Source organism: Streptopelia decaocto (genome assembly GCF_964273445.1).
Source record: "Streptopelia decaocto genome assembly, chromosome: 17".
In the NCBI taxonomy this organism is placed as follows: Eukaryota; Metazoa; Chordata; class Aves; order Columbiformes; family Columbidae; genus Streptopelia; species Streptopelia decaocto.
This window is the reverse complement of record NC_138672.1, coordinates 11,280,296-11,292,337: the sequence shown is the minus strand read 5'-3', so window position 1 is coordinate 11,292,337 and position 12,042 is coordinate 11,280,296. Positions and strand designations below refer to the sequence as shown.

The 12,042-nt window shown below is 52.8% G+C and overlaps 1 protein-coding gene across 4 annotated transcripts in view; it reads left to right on the top strand.

The window, feature by feature from the left end:
- The window catches only part of NR6A1 (nuclear receptor subfamily 6 group A member 1), a 67,860-nt gene extending 56,068 nt beyond the window's left edge, over positions 1-11,792 (top strand). For all 4 annotated transcript variants that reach the window (XM_082067943.1, XM_082067942.1, XM_082067941.1 and 1 more), the window contains 4 exons: positions 364-618; positions 3,589-3,710; positions 5,406-5,558; positions 6,143-11,792. In XM_082067943.1, coding sequence (XP_081924069.1) covers positions 364-618; positions 3,589-3,710; positions 5,406-5,558; positions 6,143-6,231 — 619 coding nt within the window. In that variant the 3' untranslated portion in view covers positions 6,232-11,792. The remainder of the gene's footprint in view (positions 1-363; positions 619-3,588; positions 3,711-5,405; positions 5,559-6,142) is intronic.
- Positions 11,793-12,042: the final 250 nt, after the last annotated feature.

Genomic DNA, 12,042 nt, shown 5'->3' with positions numbered 1-12,042 from the left:
GAGCGCCAGGGGCTGCCCTGACCCCCGGCCCTGCCCGGCCCCTCGCTCCGGCTCTGCAGGGTCTGCCGCGGGGGCTGCTGGTGGCGAGGGGACGGCTGGGGGTGTTCACGGCCCCGTGAGCACGGGGAGCGCGTCCCTGGGAGAAGCTGGTCGGGTGGGTGCCCTCGGGGTGCTCCTGGCTGGGTGGGTGACCCGGGGGGCTCCCCTCGCAGCTCCCACTCCCAGGTGACACTGGGCAGCAGCACATCGGGCACTTGAACACGAATTTCCGTGGCGTTTGCCTTGCTTTTCAAGTGCCTCGTCAGATGATGTCATTCAATGTTGTTAATTGTTTTTATGCCTTCGTATTAACTGTGCCTGCAGGTACAAAGTGACTCAGGCAGAGCTGTTTGCGTTGTTGTGTCGTCTGGCGGATGAATTGCTTTTCAGGCAGATTGCTTGGATCAAGAAGCTGCCGTTCTTCTGTGAACTCTCCATCAAGGACTATACCTGCCTGCTCAGCTCCACCTGGCAGGAGCTGATCCTGCTCTCCTCGCTGACTGTGTACAGCAAGCAGATCTTTGGTGACCTCGCGGACGTCACCTCCAAGTACTCTCCCTCTGACGACGAGCTGCACAGGTGAGACGTTAATGGGACCTGGGGACAGAGGAGCCGTCGGGAGGATGGCGGTCGCACGCGTGTTTCTGGCCTGTGACCAACCAACCGCCTTCCTGCGATGGGTCACGCACCTGCTGCCGCTTTCCTTTTCTGCTTTTAGGAGGTGGTTGTTCCAGGCTTAGGAAGCGCACCGTGGTTTAGCCAGCGTTGAATGAAAAGCGCGTTCCTCAGGGGCAGGTGCACGGTGCTGTGGTGCTGTAGCGCCCTTTCTATGGGGAGAGTAAAACTACCCAACGCTTTGGGTAACCCTGAGATACAGAATAGAAGGTCTTATTTATAAACCTTTGGGGCAGTGGAAAGGTTGTTCGCAAAGCTGGTTGTCTGTGTTATCAAAGTGCTCGTTATTAATTGCTATTTCGTTGTTTTGATTACATGAATTTGAAGATGTTGCAACTTAGCTCTTGTTTTTTCCATAGCGCGTGCTATCTGATGCTCTGAGGAGCCTGCCTGTCATTTATCATTTTGGTCAGGGTGTTGTTTTTTGGTTCTGGTGTTTTGTTTTGTAGTCTTGGTGCCTCCTTTTGGTAGCAGACTCACAGTCTCACAATATTACAGCAGAACAGGTAGGATTTACAGAACCTGCTGCCCACGCTCCCTTTTGCCATCCGCCTTTGCTGGGCTTGGCCATGTCACAAGAGTCACTGGGGATCCAAGTGTCCGAGCAGAGATCTAAAATTGCGCCATGGTCCTCGGCCGTGGCGGTGCCTGAGGGTTCCTGGAGGTGCCTTTGTGCGTCTGTTCTGCCAGCGGAGCAGCCGGGCGCTGGGTGGCCCCAGGTGTCTCATTTCCTGGGGCAGGTTCCTCCGCGGCGCCGTTCTGCTCAGCCATTCATCCTGCATCTGGGGCTGCTCTGCGAGGAGCCGTGAGGGTCATAGAAAACCACAATAACACTTGTTCCTGCATTCAGCCATCCTTTTGTTCCTGCTATCCTGGTCAGAGCCTCAAAAGAGAAGTGTTTGTTTCATTTTGGGTTTGCGATAAATACAAGCGAGAGGTAAGAAAACAAGACAAAGGAGGAATCCTTGCCCTTCAGAAACCGGCAATTCAGAGCTGGTCGCCTCGAAAGTCCTTCAGAGGAGATCTGTGCACATGGAGGAAACAGGCGTTCTGGGGAGCGGAATGTTTCTGTGGTCTCTTCTGATTTTGCTTTTCAAATGTCATTAATTGTCATTAGTAACATGGGACACGCACACCAGCAGAGCCGTTCATGGGAGCTGCAGGGTGGGGGTCTGGGGGGTCCTGGGCAGCGCGGCCGAGCGGCAGCGGCTGCTCCCGGGATCAGCTCCCCCCGCGCCCCTTCGGGTTCGGGGGTGTCCTCATGACCCCTGTTCCTTTGGAGGGCGCCGCCGTCGATCAGCAGTCACGGCAAACGGCAGCTCGTTAGGTCTCACAGCCGAACGGTGTGGCACTCTGGCGTTAATTTCTGTTCTTATTTTGTGAAATGATGGGAGCAATGCAAACGCTTGGGTGGGTGACGAATGAAGGCACAGGATGAGCTCCCCAGCCCCTGCGCTTTAATCACTTCTAACAACAGGCTCAATGTTCTGTTAGCTAGATCAAATGTTTTCTTTTGTTGTGCTGTTTTTCTGGAGATGAATATGAAATGAATAGATTCCTGACCTCCCCCCGCGCTCCTGATAGCGCTTCCCTTCCCCCTCCTCCCGGCCGATCGCGATAACTCCCAGCCAGAAACTCGCCCGGTGTAAACTGCGAGGAAGAGTGTGCGGAGGAGTCAGCCCTCGAGGAGAAATAGGGCTGTGAAAAACAGAACAGCTTTGTTTGAAAGGGGGAGGAAAGTATGCGCGGAAAAGTAAGACAGTTCAACTGCAGGAATGAGAGAAGAGCTCTCCTGGATTTATGAAGTGATGAGTGGCTGGTAAAAATGTGCATGCTCTAAAAACAATTAAACCCAACAGACGACTGAGTGGTCTTTGTGCTCATTAACTTCTTGAGCTTTGCAATCTTGCACCTGCAAGATTTTTTTATGTCAACTTGAGAGCAAAAAAACTCGTACAACTTTAGATGAGCCGACAAGGCTTTCATCACTTACAATATTACTTTCTTGAAGAAGTGACCTGCAGTTCAGATAGCTTGTTTCCACTTCTCTGAGGTCGAACTCCACCATGCATTTTACAAATAACTTTGAAGTAAACAAACACACATGCCAAAATAAGGTGTTGTTCAGTGAGAAAGGTTCTATTTTTGTTCTATTCAAAGATGGCTTTCTGGCTGTGCTCTTATTCTTCACGCTGCACAATGCCGGAGCGCAGCTGCAGCTTCCCTCAACACTCCTGTTCCACTTCTGAGCAGTTCTGCAAGATGCGGTTCCTTTGAAAGCGGGGCTGCTGCTGCGCGGGGTGTTCCCGGGGCTCCGGGCGCGGGGGCCGCTCACGGCAGCTCGACGGGCGCTGCGGCGGCTGCTCCGCGGCTCGCGCGGGACGGCGCTCCTGGAGCAGCCACCACCGCTCCGGCAGGACAATGTGGTCCTGCACCCGCAGGATGTCCGGGGACTCTGCGGAGCCGCGCTCCGTGTGCCCTCTGCCGCCGCCTCTGCCGCCCCTTCCCTCGGGGGCGCCGGAGAAACGTGCAGCTCGTTGCAGCAAACGGAGCAAACCGAGCCGTGCCTGGCCAGGTGCTCCAGGACACGTGCGGCTGGTGGGTCCCGATCCCAGCGGAGGATCCCTCACAGTCACTGAGGCGTTCGGGTTTTTGTTGCTGAAATATCTGTAACAATCAAGTTTATAAGTCATTTTCCTTCTTCCTCTGTACTTTAATGGTGCCAGCAGACTCTTCAAGCAGTTTTAATGACCTTTTTTCTTTTTTTATTCTCTTCTGAGATGTTAAAATTTCCAAAGTTATTAAAATAAGCTTCTTGCCTTTATTGTACGGACCGCATCGTGTATAGGTTGATGTGTGATCTCTGTCCTCCAGGTTCAGTGAAGAGGGGATGGAGGTGATGGAGCGGTTGATCTACCTCTTTCGCAAGTTTAACCAGCTGAAGGTCAGCAACGAGGAGTACGCGTGTATGAAAGCCATCAACTTCCTCAATCAAGGTGAGGCGACGGAGAGAGGGTGTCAGAACCACTGGAGAGATTCTCTGAAACAGCCCGAGCAGGTTTTGCTTCCTGCTGAGCAATGGGGGGCCCGAGACCCCCAGGGGCTGGAGCCAAGACCTGTCTTGGTGCGTTCACCGTCCCGCAGAGGGGACACTTGTGTACCCACATGGAGAGATCGGGAAGGGAATGAATCCCTCTGCTTAGCCAACTTTTATTGCCTTTAAACGCCGACACCAAGGACAGTCAGGGTGTCACTTTCCATGTGTGCCAACGGTACCGACCCGAGTTAGAACAGAGCAGAGAGTCCAGGGAAACCTTCGGCGTGAGGTTTGGCTGAGTGATGACCTACCCACTGCTAATGAACTTCTCATCAGGCAAAAATGTGTCATCTAAGAGTATTATTGCTTTAGGTAACTGTTTAGGCAACTAACTACATGATACTTTAAAAGCAGTGAGAAGATGCCGGTGGTTTCGCAGCAGCCGCAGCGGGCGGTGGTAGTTTGGAATAGATGGGTTTGTCCCCACTCTGGTTCTTGTCTCTGTCCCCTCTCCTGGAGCCCCTTTCCCCGTCACTGGTTGTGGCCTTGTGGGACATTTCTTGGTCTTGTAAATGCTTACTGGGTGGTGTTCCACTGTAATTTTGGAAATAAATGTCCCCAAAGCCTTTTGTACGGTGAAAGATAGTTGCAGTCTGTACAAATGTGCTGCGGGCTCTGTCCTCCCCCCGTTTCCAGCGGGAGATAGTGCTGACGCGTCAGTCTGTGCCGGCAGAGGATCCGGTTTGCTTCCCTGGGCAGTTTCCTGACACTGGATAATGCACTTCTCGAGCTGTCTCCATTGTTTTCCAAAATGTATTTCTATTAACTTCCTGTCTTCTTTTATTTTTAGTTGAAGTTTGCAATTTTTTATGTGAAATACCTGAGAATTATTTTTAAAAGGCAGCTTTGGGCAGCAGATGAATGGCTCTTCCGCCAGGTCCCGGAGCGCGGAGCCGGCAGGAGGGTGCGCAGCGTCCTTGCAGCTCCGGGGACCCTCCCGGCCCCATCCTGCTCTGCCGGTCACGGCAGCGGGACCTCCCGCCAATTCCACAGCTTGGAAACGTCCATTTTCCCTTTGCGTGTGTTGCCTGGCATTGGCAAAGCTAAATGTAAAAATAAGAAGTTGACAAAAGCTCATATGACATAATTCATAAATTCATATAAAGCTCATAGGACATAATTCATAAGCAGATAGGGAGAAATATGGTGATACCTTGAATTACAGAGTCGAGTGCTTTCCTCAGCCAAGATGCTACAGCTAAAAAGAACACGTTTCTGTCCGAGGAAGCGTCACGCAGGATCTGCTGTGCAGATTAAACCCTGCGCGCAGCTGCTTTACACCAGGCAGGTGCGATTGGAGGTTGCTGGAGCTGTTACCTCCCTGAGCTCCGCCGACGAGCAGCTGAGGACCCGGCTGTTCTCCCCGGCCTCCCGTGGAGGGGAATCCCGCGCCCAGACGTGTGAGGACACGCGGCAGCGCTGGTGCACGCGAGGGGAACCGGCGCTTGGTATCTGCCAGCTGGGTGCTGGGACCCAGCTTAGAGCTTTAGCAATGGGTTTGTCTTTCCTGAAGGAACAGCAATAAGTGCGAGTCTGCTGCCCGTCCAGGGTGTTTTTGCCGTGTTTTCCTTACTCTGATCGTGTTCGCTTTCAGACATCAGGGGCCTGACCAACGCGTCCCAGCTGGAGCAGCTGAACAAGCGGTACTGGTACGTTTGCCAGGACTTCACGGAGTACAAATACCCACACCAGCCAAACCGATTTCCGGATTTAATGATGTGTTTGCCAGAGATACGATATATTGCAGGTAACTTTTTGAGTTCTTTTCCCACCGGGATCACGTGCAAGTTATGACATTTGCTTTTAAAGGTTCTGCAGGGTAACCATCGGGTTTCAGCTTGTCTGGACCTCTGAAACCCGCAGGTGAATTTTCCAGTGCAGTTGTGTCACTAATAAGATCCTCAAGGTCCAGTGTTACTAAAACGTTGTTCCTGAATGTGATGGCAAAGGGAGATACTTGCCCCCCTGTGTCAAGGCTCCTTTTGCTTCATCCTGCTCCGTTGTAACAAACTAGATAATAATCACAGAGAAGCTCTCGTCATTTACTCATAGAGATCAACAAGGGAGTTTGAGGAGAGACGGGATTCAGTCTTTCCCGGTTTCTATAAATACTGCTCCATTGTGGAGAAATCATTTTGATCTGACTTTGGCCATTTATTTTGCTTTTGTCCAAATGAATATCAAATGTCTAATGGAGCAGTAGGATGATTAACTGTTTCTCTGAGAGGTTCAAGGTAAAACCATCTCCAGCGTTGCCGGCTTAGGTGTCTCTGAAATCTGATTCAGGAGTGGCTGCTAATTCTGGGGTTTGTTTTGTTTCTTTCTTCGCAGGAAAGATGGTGAACGTCCCCCTGGAGCAGCTGCCTCTCCTTTTTAAGGCCGTTCTACATTCCTGCAAGACGAGCGTGAGCAAAGAGTGAGCGAGCGGGCCCGGCCGGCGCGGAGCGGAGCGGGCGGACGGCGGCGCCAGGGCGGGCGGGCGGCCCTGCCACTGTAGCAAGAATCTTGTTTGTTTGTTTTTGTTTTTTTACTCTTTTTCCTATATATTTATTTCACGACAGAGTTGAATGTATGATCTTCAACACAATGCACATGGTTCTGTATGAATGCAGCAGATGCATTCTCCAGCGGTTTACAAATGTGAAGATGTTTAGTGTTACAGTGTTTGTTAGGGTTAGTTCTTTTGTATTTGGGGGCTGGGGACTGAGATGACTAAGACTACCTCAAGGAGAAGATGCTGTTCATGCACTGCTCTTTCCATGATTTGTACCCAAAAGCATTTGTCGTAGAGAGCAAACAGCCTCACCGCATTGACAGAGCTGTTAGGATCCCAAAGGGATGATTTGGGAGAAGTGAGTGTTAGAGAAGTGCCAAGGTTTTTTTCTTTAAATATAATAATAACGTTGAAAGGGCAGGGAGTGGAGAGGGAAAGGACTGTGCAGCCCGTTGTTTATTCTCGGGGGCGGGCGGCAGCTCCGGCGGTTTCCCTGCCCCAGCGGCATTGCGGTGCGAGGGGGTCACCATCCTCGTGCCAGCGGGACTGGGGGGGCTCTGCCTCAGCCCCCCGACCAGCCGGCCTCTCGCTGTCACCACACGCCTTTCCATTCCACTGCAGTTGCCTTGCTGAGGTTCACAGCAGGCTCCTGATATCACAAAGGTACTCTTGGTGCTAGAGAACAGCAAGTAATTTCTCATCAGTTAACGTCAGTTTTAGGTTCACAAAAGCAGGAAAACCCTCCTTGGTGAAGAGGCAGGAGTGACCCTTGGTGCGTTCCTCGGGGTGGTGTCTGAGCACTGCAGAGCTGCTGCGCTGCAGCAACCGCGAGCAGCCCCTTCTGGGGACACCTGACGCATCTGTGGTTGGATGTGACCAGTGTGGCGGGGACTCCAGTGTCCCCAGCATGGCTTTCTCTGCTGGACTCGGGGAATGTGCATGGTCCTTGGTCACATCCTGCCAGGGCTGTTCTGCTGCTTGTGGAATCCCTGCTTACCAGGAAAAGGTGGTATGAGTGCAGTACTTGCTCAGTCCTTCTGTCCTGGGTGTTGGAAGTGTTGGATTTTCCATCTCGCAGCCTCCACACCACAGTGCGGCACACAGGACTGGTTTAATGCCAACTGGTTAGTTGTTTGAGCAGCTCTTCAGTGCCGGTGTTTATCTAGGCTTGGGTGTTCTCCTGAGTAACTCAAGGCTTCCTGCTCGTGGGGAGGTTGGTGAGGTGCTCTCCTGCTCGTCTCCTTCATGAAGAGTTACCGTTCGCAGGCTCGGTCGCTCTCCTGGGCAGCTGCGTCGCCCTGGCTGAGTTTCCTTCCCCGTGTCCTTAGATATGAATCTGATGTTTATGTAGCAAGAAGGTTCATCAACAAATGTTTGAATGCTGTTTTAATAGTAACTGGGGAAACGACTTCTGTTCCCTCAGGGTAGGAGGGAGCAGTTTCTCCCGTCCCGCTGGCGGCCGCGTGGCACCGTGAGCGCTGCTCGGAGGAGAAACCCCCTCCCCAAGGCGTCTTTCCTTCCCCGCAGCGGGGCCGCGTGTCCCGGGGCCGCCGGAGCCCCGCGGCGCCATCGCCGGCCCGCTCGGCCGCTTCCAGCTTGGCGCTTTCTCCTTGCTGCACGTCCACCCGCTGCTCGGCGCGGGTCATTTCCCAGGGTGTTACGGGTATCGCTGCTGGGCCCAGCGGCTCAGCTTGATGGAGCTTCTCAATCCAAAGGTGGTTCCGTAAATCTCATTTACTTTCTGACTGTGAAATGAGACAAGCGCGTATTTCTCAGGAAAGCCTTCTGCATACAGCCTATACCTCAAGTGTAAATGGGAAGATTTTAGTGTATCTGTTTGTAAGTTAGAAAGTCTTTCTCAGCTTTGAAGTTTAATTTCCAAATAGCTTGATATGATCTTTTTATTACGGGTTATCTTCTGGCTTGCTGTTTTATACACTCAAGGAATCGTTCAAATTGAATAGGAGTAATTTTATTCTACAGTTACTGAATTATTATGATCTGTTGATGAATAAGAGTTTGTTTTAATTAGTGTACATAAAAGCGGTCATCTTATTGCCAAATACCCAACAAAAATAATCTATTAGATACTCAGTGTTTATCCAAAATAGACTCCCAAGACTAATGCTGTACCAAGAACAACAAAAAACCTAAGTTCATTTATGATGGTGAATGGACAAGAACATTCTACTTTCTCTTGTATAAAGCAAATTTTACAAAGGTTGATTGACAGCAGCGTCCGTTAACAACCCATTTGTCTAGGGAGTAGAAGAGCCTTCCTGAGCTGACGGTGAGGAACCCGAATCCAGCTCACGGGACAGTGGTTCGTAATATCTTCTGCACCAAGTCCTCTAACGACTTGTATTTTTTAAACAGGGTAAAGTGAATGTGTTGCATTGCAAACTCAGGTATTATGAGAAGGTAGGAATGTAGCTAGAGACGTAGAGACGTTAGGTCAGTCACTAGATGTATTTGTGAATTTGGTTTGAAGGACACCCTGGAAAGGTTGGAATTTTTGCTCCATTCTTCACGTTACATTCGGTTTACAGGGACTCATATTTTATTTGTGCTTAATGCTAGTAGGGGGAAGTTCATTATCTTTGGTATCTATCTGCTCTTGCTTATCTGACCTTCTGTCATAGAGGAATCAATCAACAATAATAGTCTTTGGTAGAATTTTCTGCCATGACAAGTCAATTTTTATCCCCGATTTGAAAGATAAATTGGCCGGCTGACCCCCTCCTCTCCTTCATAGCATTTGTGCAGATGTGAAGCTGAAGAGTTGCTTTTAATCCAAACAGAGATTTGGGACATAAATTTGAAGAGCTGGTGCTGGGCGGGACGCGGCCGAGGCGGCGCCAGCGCAGCCCCAGCAGGAGCTGCTGCCGGCGGGGAGCCCGGCGGGGACCCCAGCACCCCGGCACGAGCTCTGTGGAAGCGACTGGGTTTTGTTACGCTGCCTTTGGGTCGGGCTTTGTCCCGCGAGCTGAGCCTTGCGGCTGCTCTGTGTCCTTGTCCTCGGGGTGCTGGGAGGCGCCGGGTACCTGGACATGGGGGCCCTGGGCACGGCGCGGTTGGTGCAGCAGGAGCCGCCTCTCCGGCTGTTCTGCATGTGCATGAGCTGCTTTCTAATTGTTAGTAATGCCGGTGGTGATGGGCTTTCCCACCTCACGTCTGCTCGCGCGCGGCGCTGAGCAGGGCGCTGCTTGCTCTGCGGCATCGGGCTGCAGCTCTGGAGTTTTCTGTAATTCCTAAATCCTGAGCTTTTGCTGTTTCCCGTCACACAAAGACCAAGGGGGACGACACAGCATTTCAGGGTGGTCAGTGCAAACCGGTCAGTCCATTGCCAGCTGTGGGCAACCAGCGCTGGCGAGATGCTGCCCCGGTGATGCCCGGTGTCCCGGCGCTGTGGTGCTGCCGCGAGCCGGGCCGGCGCGTGAACCGGGCTCCAGGCGCTCGGTTCGGCTGGGCGGCTCCCGCTGCCGGGTCCGTGTCCCTGTCCCCAGGCGCCCGCGCCGCGGCCGGAGCTCCCGCTGGGCGCCGCGCTCTGCCCGTCCCCCTCTGCTCTTTGGCTCTGCACAGAACCGCAGCCACCGCGGGTGCGGGGTTTTGAGTCTTGTCCTTCAAACCAACCTTTTTGAAGAGAAAAAACAAACAAAACTTGAATTTCTTTTATCTTTACTACATTTTTAAAAACAAGCAAACAAAAAGATTCTCCTGTGAATGTGCTATTTACCGTTGGTTCTTTCTTGGTTTTGATTTGAAGCTATGAATCTTGGTGTCTGTGAAAATGTTGTTATTTCTGTATTTCTCAGGATAATAAGCGGCAATCATCCCTGCCACATAAAGGGCAGGAGAAAGGGGGAAACTTGGGGAACTAGTTTAAGTATGAAACTAATTTTTAAGTGTAGATGATGTGTAAATGGAGGGTAAAACATAGGCTGTGTCAGTATCAAGCTGTGGTGTTTCTCTGGGTTCACAGTGTGTTGTTTGCAATACACGGAAGCTCAGGGATAAGTATTTAAAAAGTGACCCAGAGAAACCCTTGTTTTGATCTTGCAACAGTTGCTTCTTTCGTGACTTGCTTGGAGGGCCCATTGAAGGCTGAATAAAGCCCCCACGTGGAGATTTTGGGGGAAAAGATTTGGATTTGGCTTGTGGGCGGTTTGCCGGCTGAAGGCTGAGCTCTGTTCTGATGGTCGAGCGCCTTCACTCCAGCCAGGGCAGCTCTGAGCGCGGGCTGACGCGGCTGCGGCTCGGTCAGGCTGCAGCGAGGGCGCCGGCGGGTGCAGCTGGTTCAGCTCCAGGTGCCCGGAGCATCCGGACGGTCCCGTCCGGCGCCGGCAGCGCCAGCACCGGGCACGGGCAGCGGCCGGCAGGGCTCACGCCGCCTCCCCGCAGCCTCACCCGCCCGCGTCTGCAAACCCGAGTTTCAACCAGCCCTGCAAAAAACTGGTGAGGCCAATCCAGGCCACATCTACCCCTTGGGAAAAGCAAAGAGCCTCTGTGCAGCTGAGCTCTAACAAGTCTGTGAAAGAAGCAATATGGGTTGGTGGAAGAAATGCCCCCAAGGGCAGAAAGAAACAGAAATTGAAACCAGATGACGATCAACCTTAACAAAGCCTTTTGTGATTTGTTGTTTTCTTTCAATTTATAAAATGTCTTGTAATAGTTGATAACATTATTGACTCAATTTCCATAACAAAACTACCTCGTGTGACATCCTGTTTATCATCTCAAAGGGATTGTGTGAAAAACAAAACGCTGCCAGTGTTTGTTGCACAGGGTGTGATGGCGGGAGCTGTTTCCCTTCCCCTGGGCTGTGTGTTGGTTCCTGTTTCCCCCGCAGCATTTCAGCCTGCGGGTGATGGTTTTGACTCCCCAGCCCAGCTGGATCCCTGGGGGGCGCTGGGCTGTGCTCGCGCCAGCACCGCGGTGCCGCGGCGGTGTCACCACGGCCGTCCCAACCCGCTGTCCGCAGCCGGGGCCCAGCGCTGGTTTGGTGGCTGTTTCCAGGGTGGGTTGGTCCCGGCCGTCGGGTCCTTCAGCTGGTGTTCCAGGTGATGGTTTCTCCTGGTAAAACGCTTCATTTTTCCCACGATCCCTTGTGTAAATCAGGGAAGCAGGATGTTGCGTCGGCATGACACACGGTGAACGTTGGCACGCTCGGAGCCGGGGCGGGGGAGCGTCTGGCTGCTGCCGCCCTCACCCGCAGCGCCGGGGGACACGGGCGCTGTCCCGCGCCTCTCGGGAGCTGCCTTCCCTCACTACGCTATGACCAAATGAATGTTTCTGCCGGGTCCTGGGCGTGCTGTGGCACAGCCGGTGCCCCTGGCGCGGTGGGACCGGCCTGGGTCCGTGCCAGCCCGACCTGCCCCTGCTCCGCTGCTCTGCTCTGTGACTTGACTACCTGTGGAAATGTGACCAATAAGTGTTGAACGCATGTTTAGCGAGTGTTAGCTGTATGAACTAATAAATGTGAATTGTTCTGCACCGCTGGCGTCTGCTCTTTGCTTACACGCTCTCCCTCGGACACTGGGATGACGGAGCCCAGCGCTGGTCCGGGTGGCAGCCGCGGTGCTGCCCAGTGTGTCACTGTCCTGCGGCCAGGCTGGAATTGCCCGTGGGTCTGGGGAGGCCTCGGTGCCGTGGGCGCTGTGGGGGCTTGGGTGGGTGCACGTGCGCTGCCCGGGCAGCTGCAGCGGAGACGTGAGCGGAGGCAACGCGAGAGCGAAGG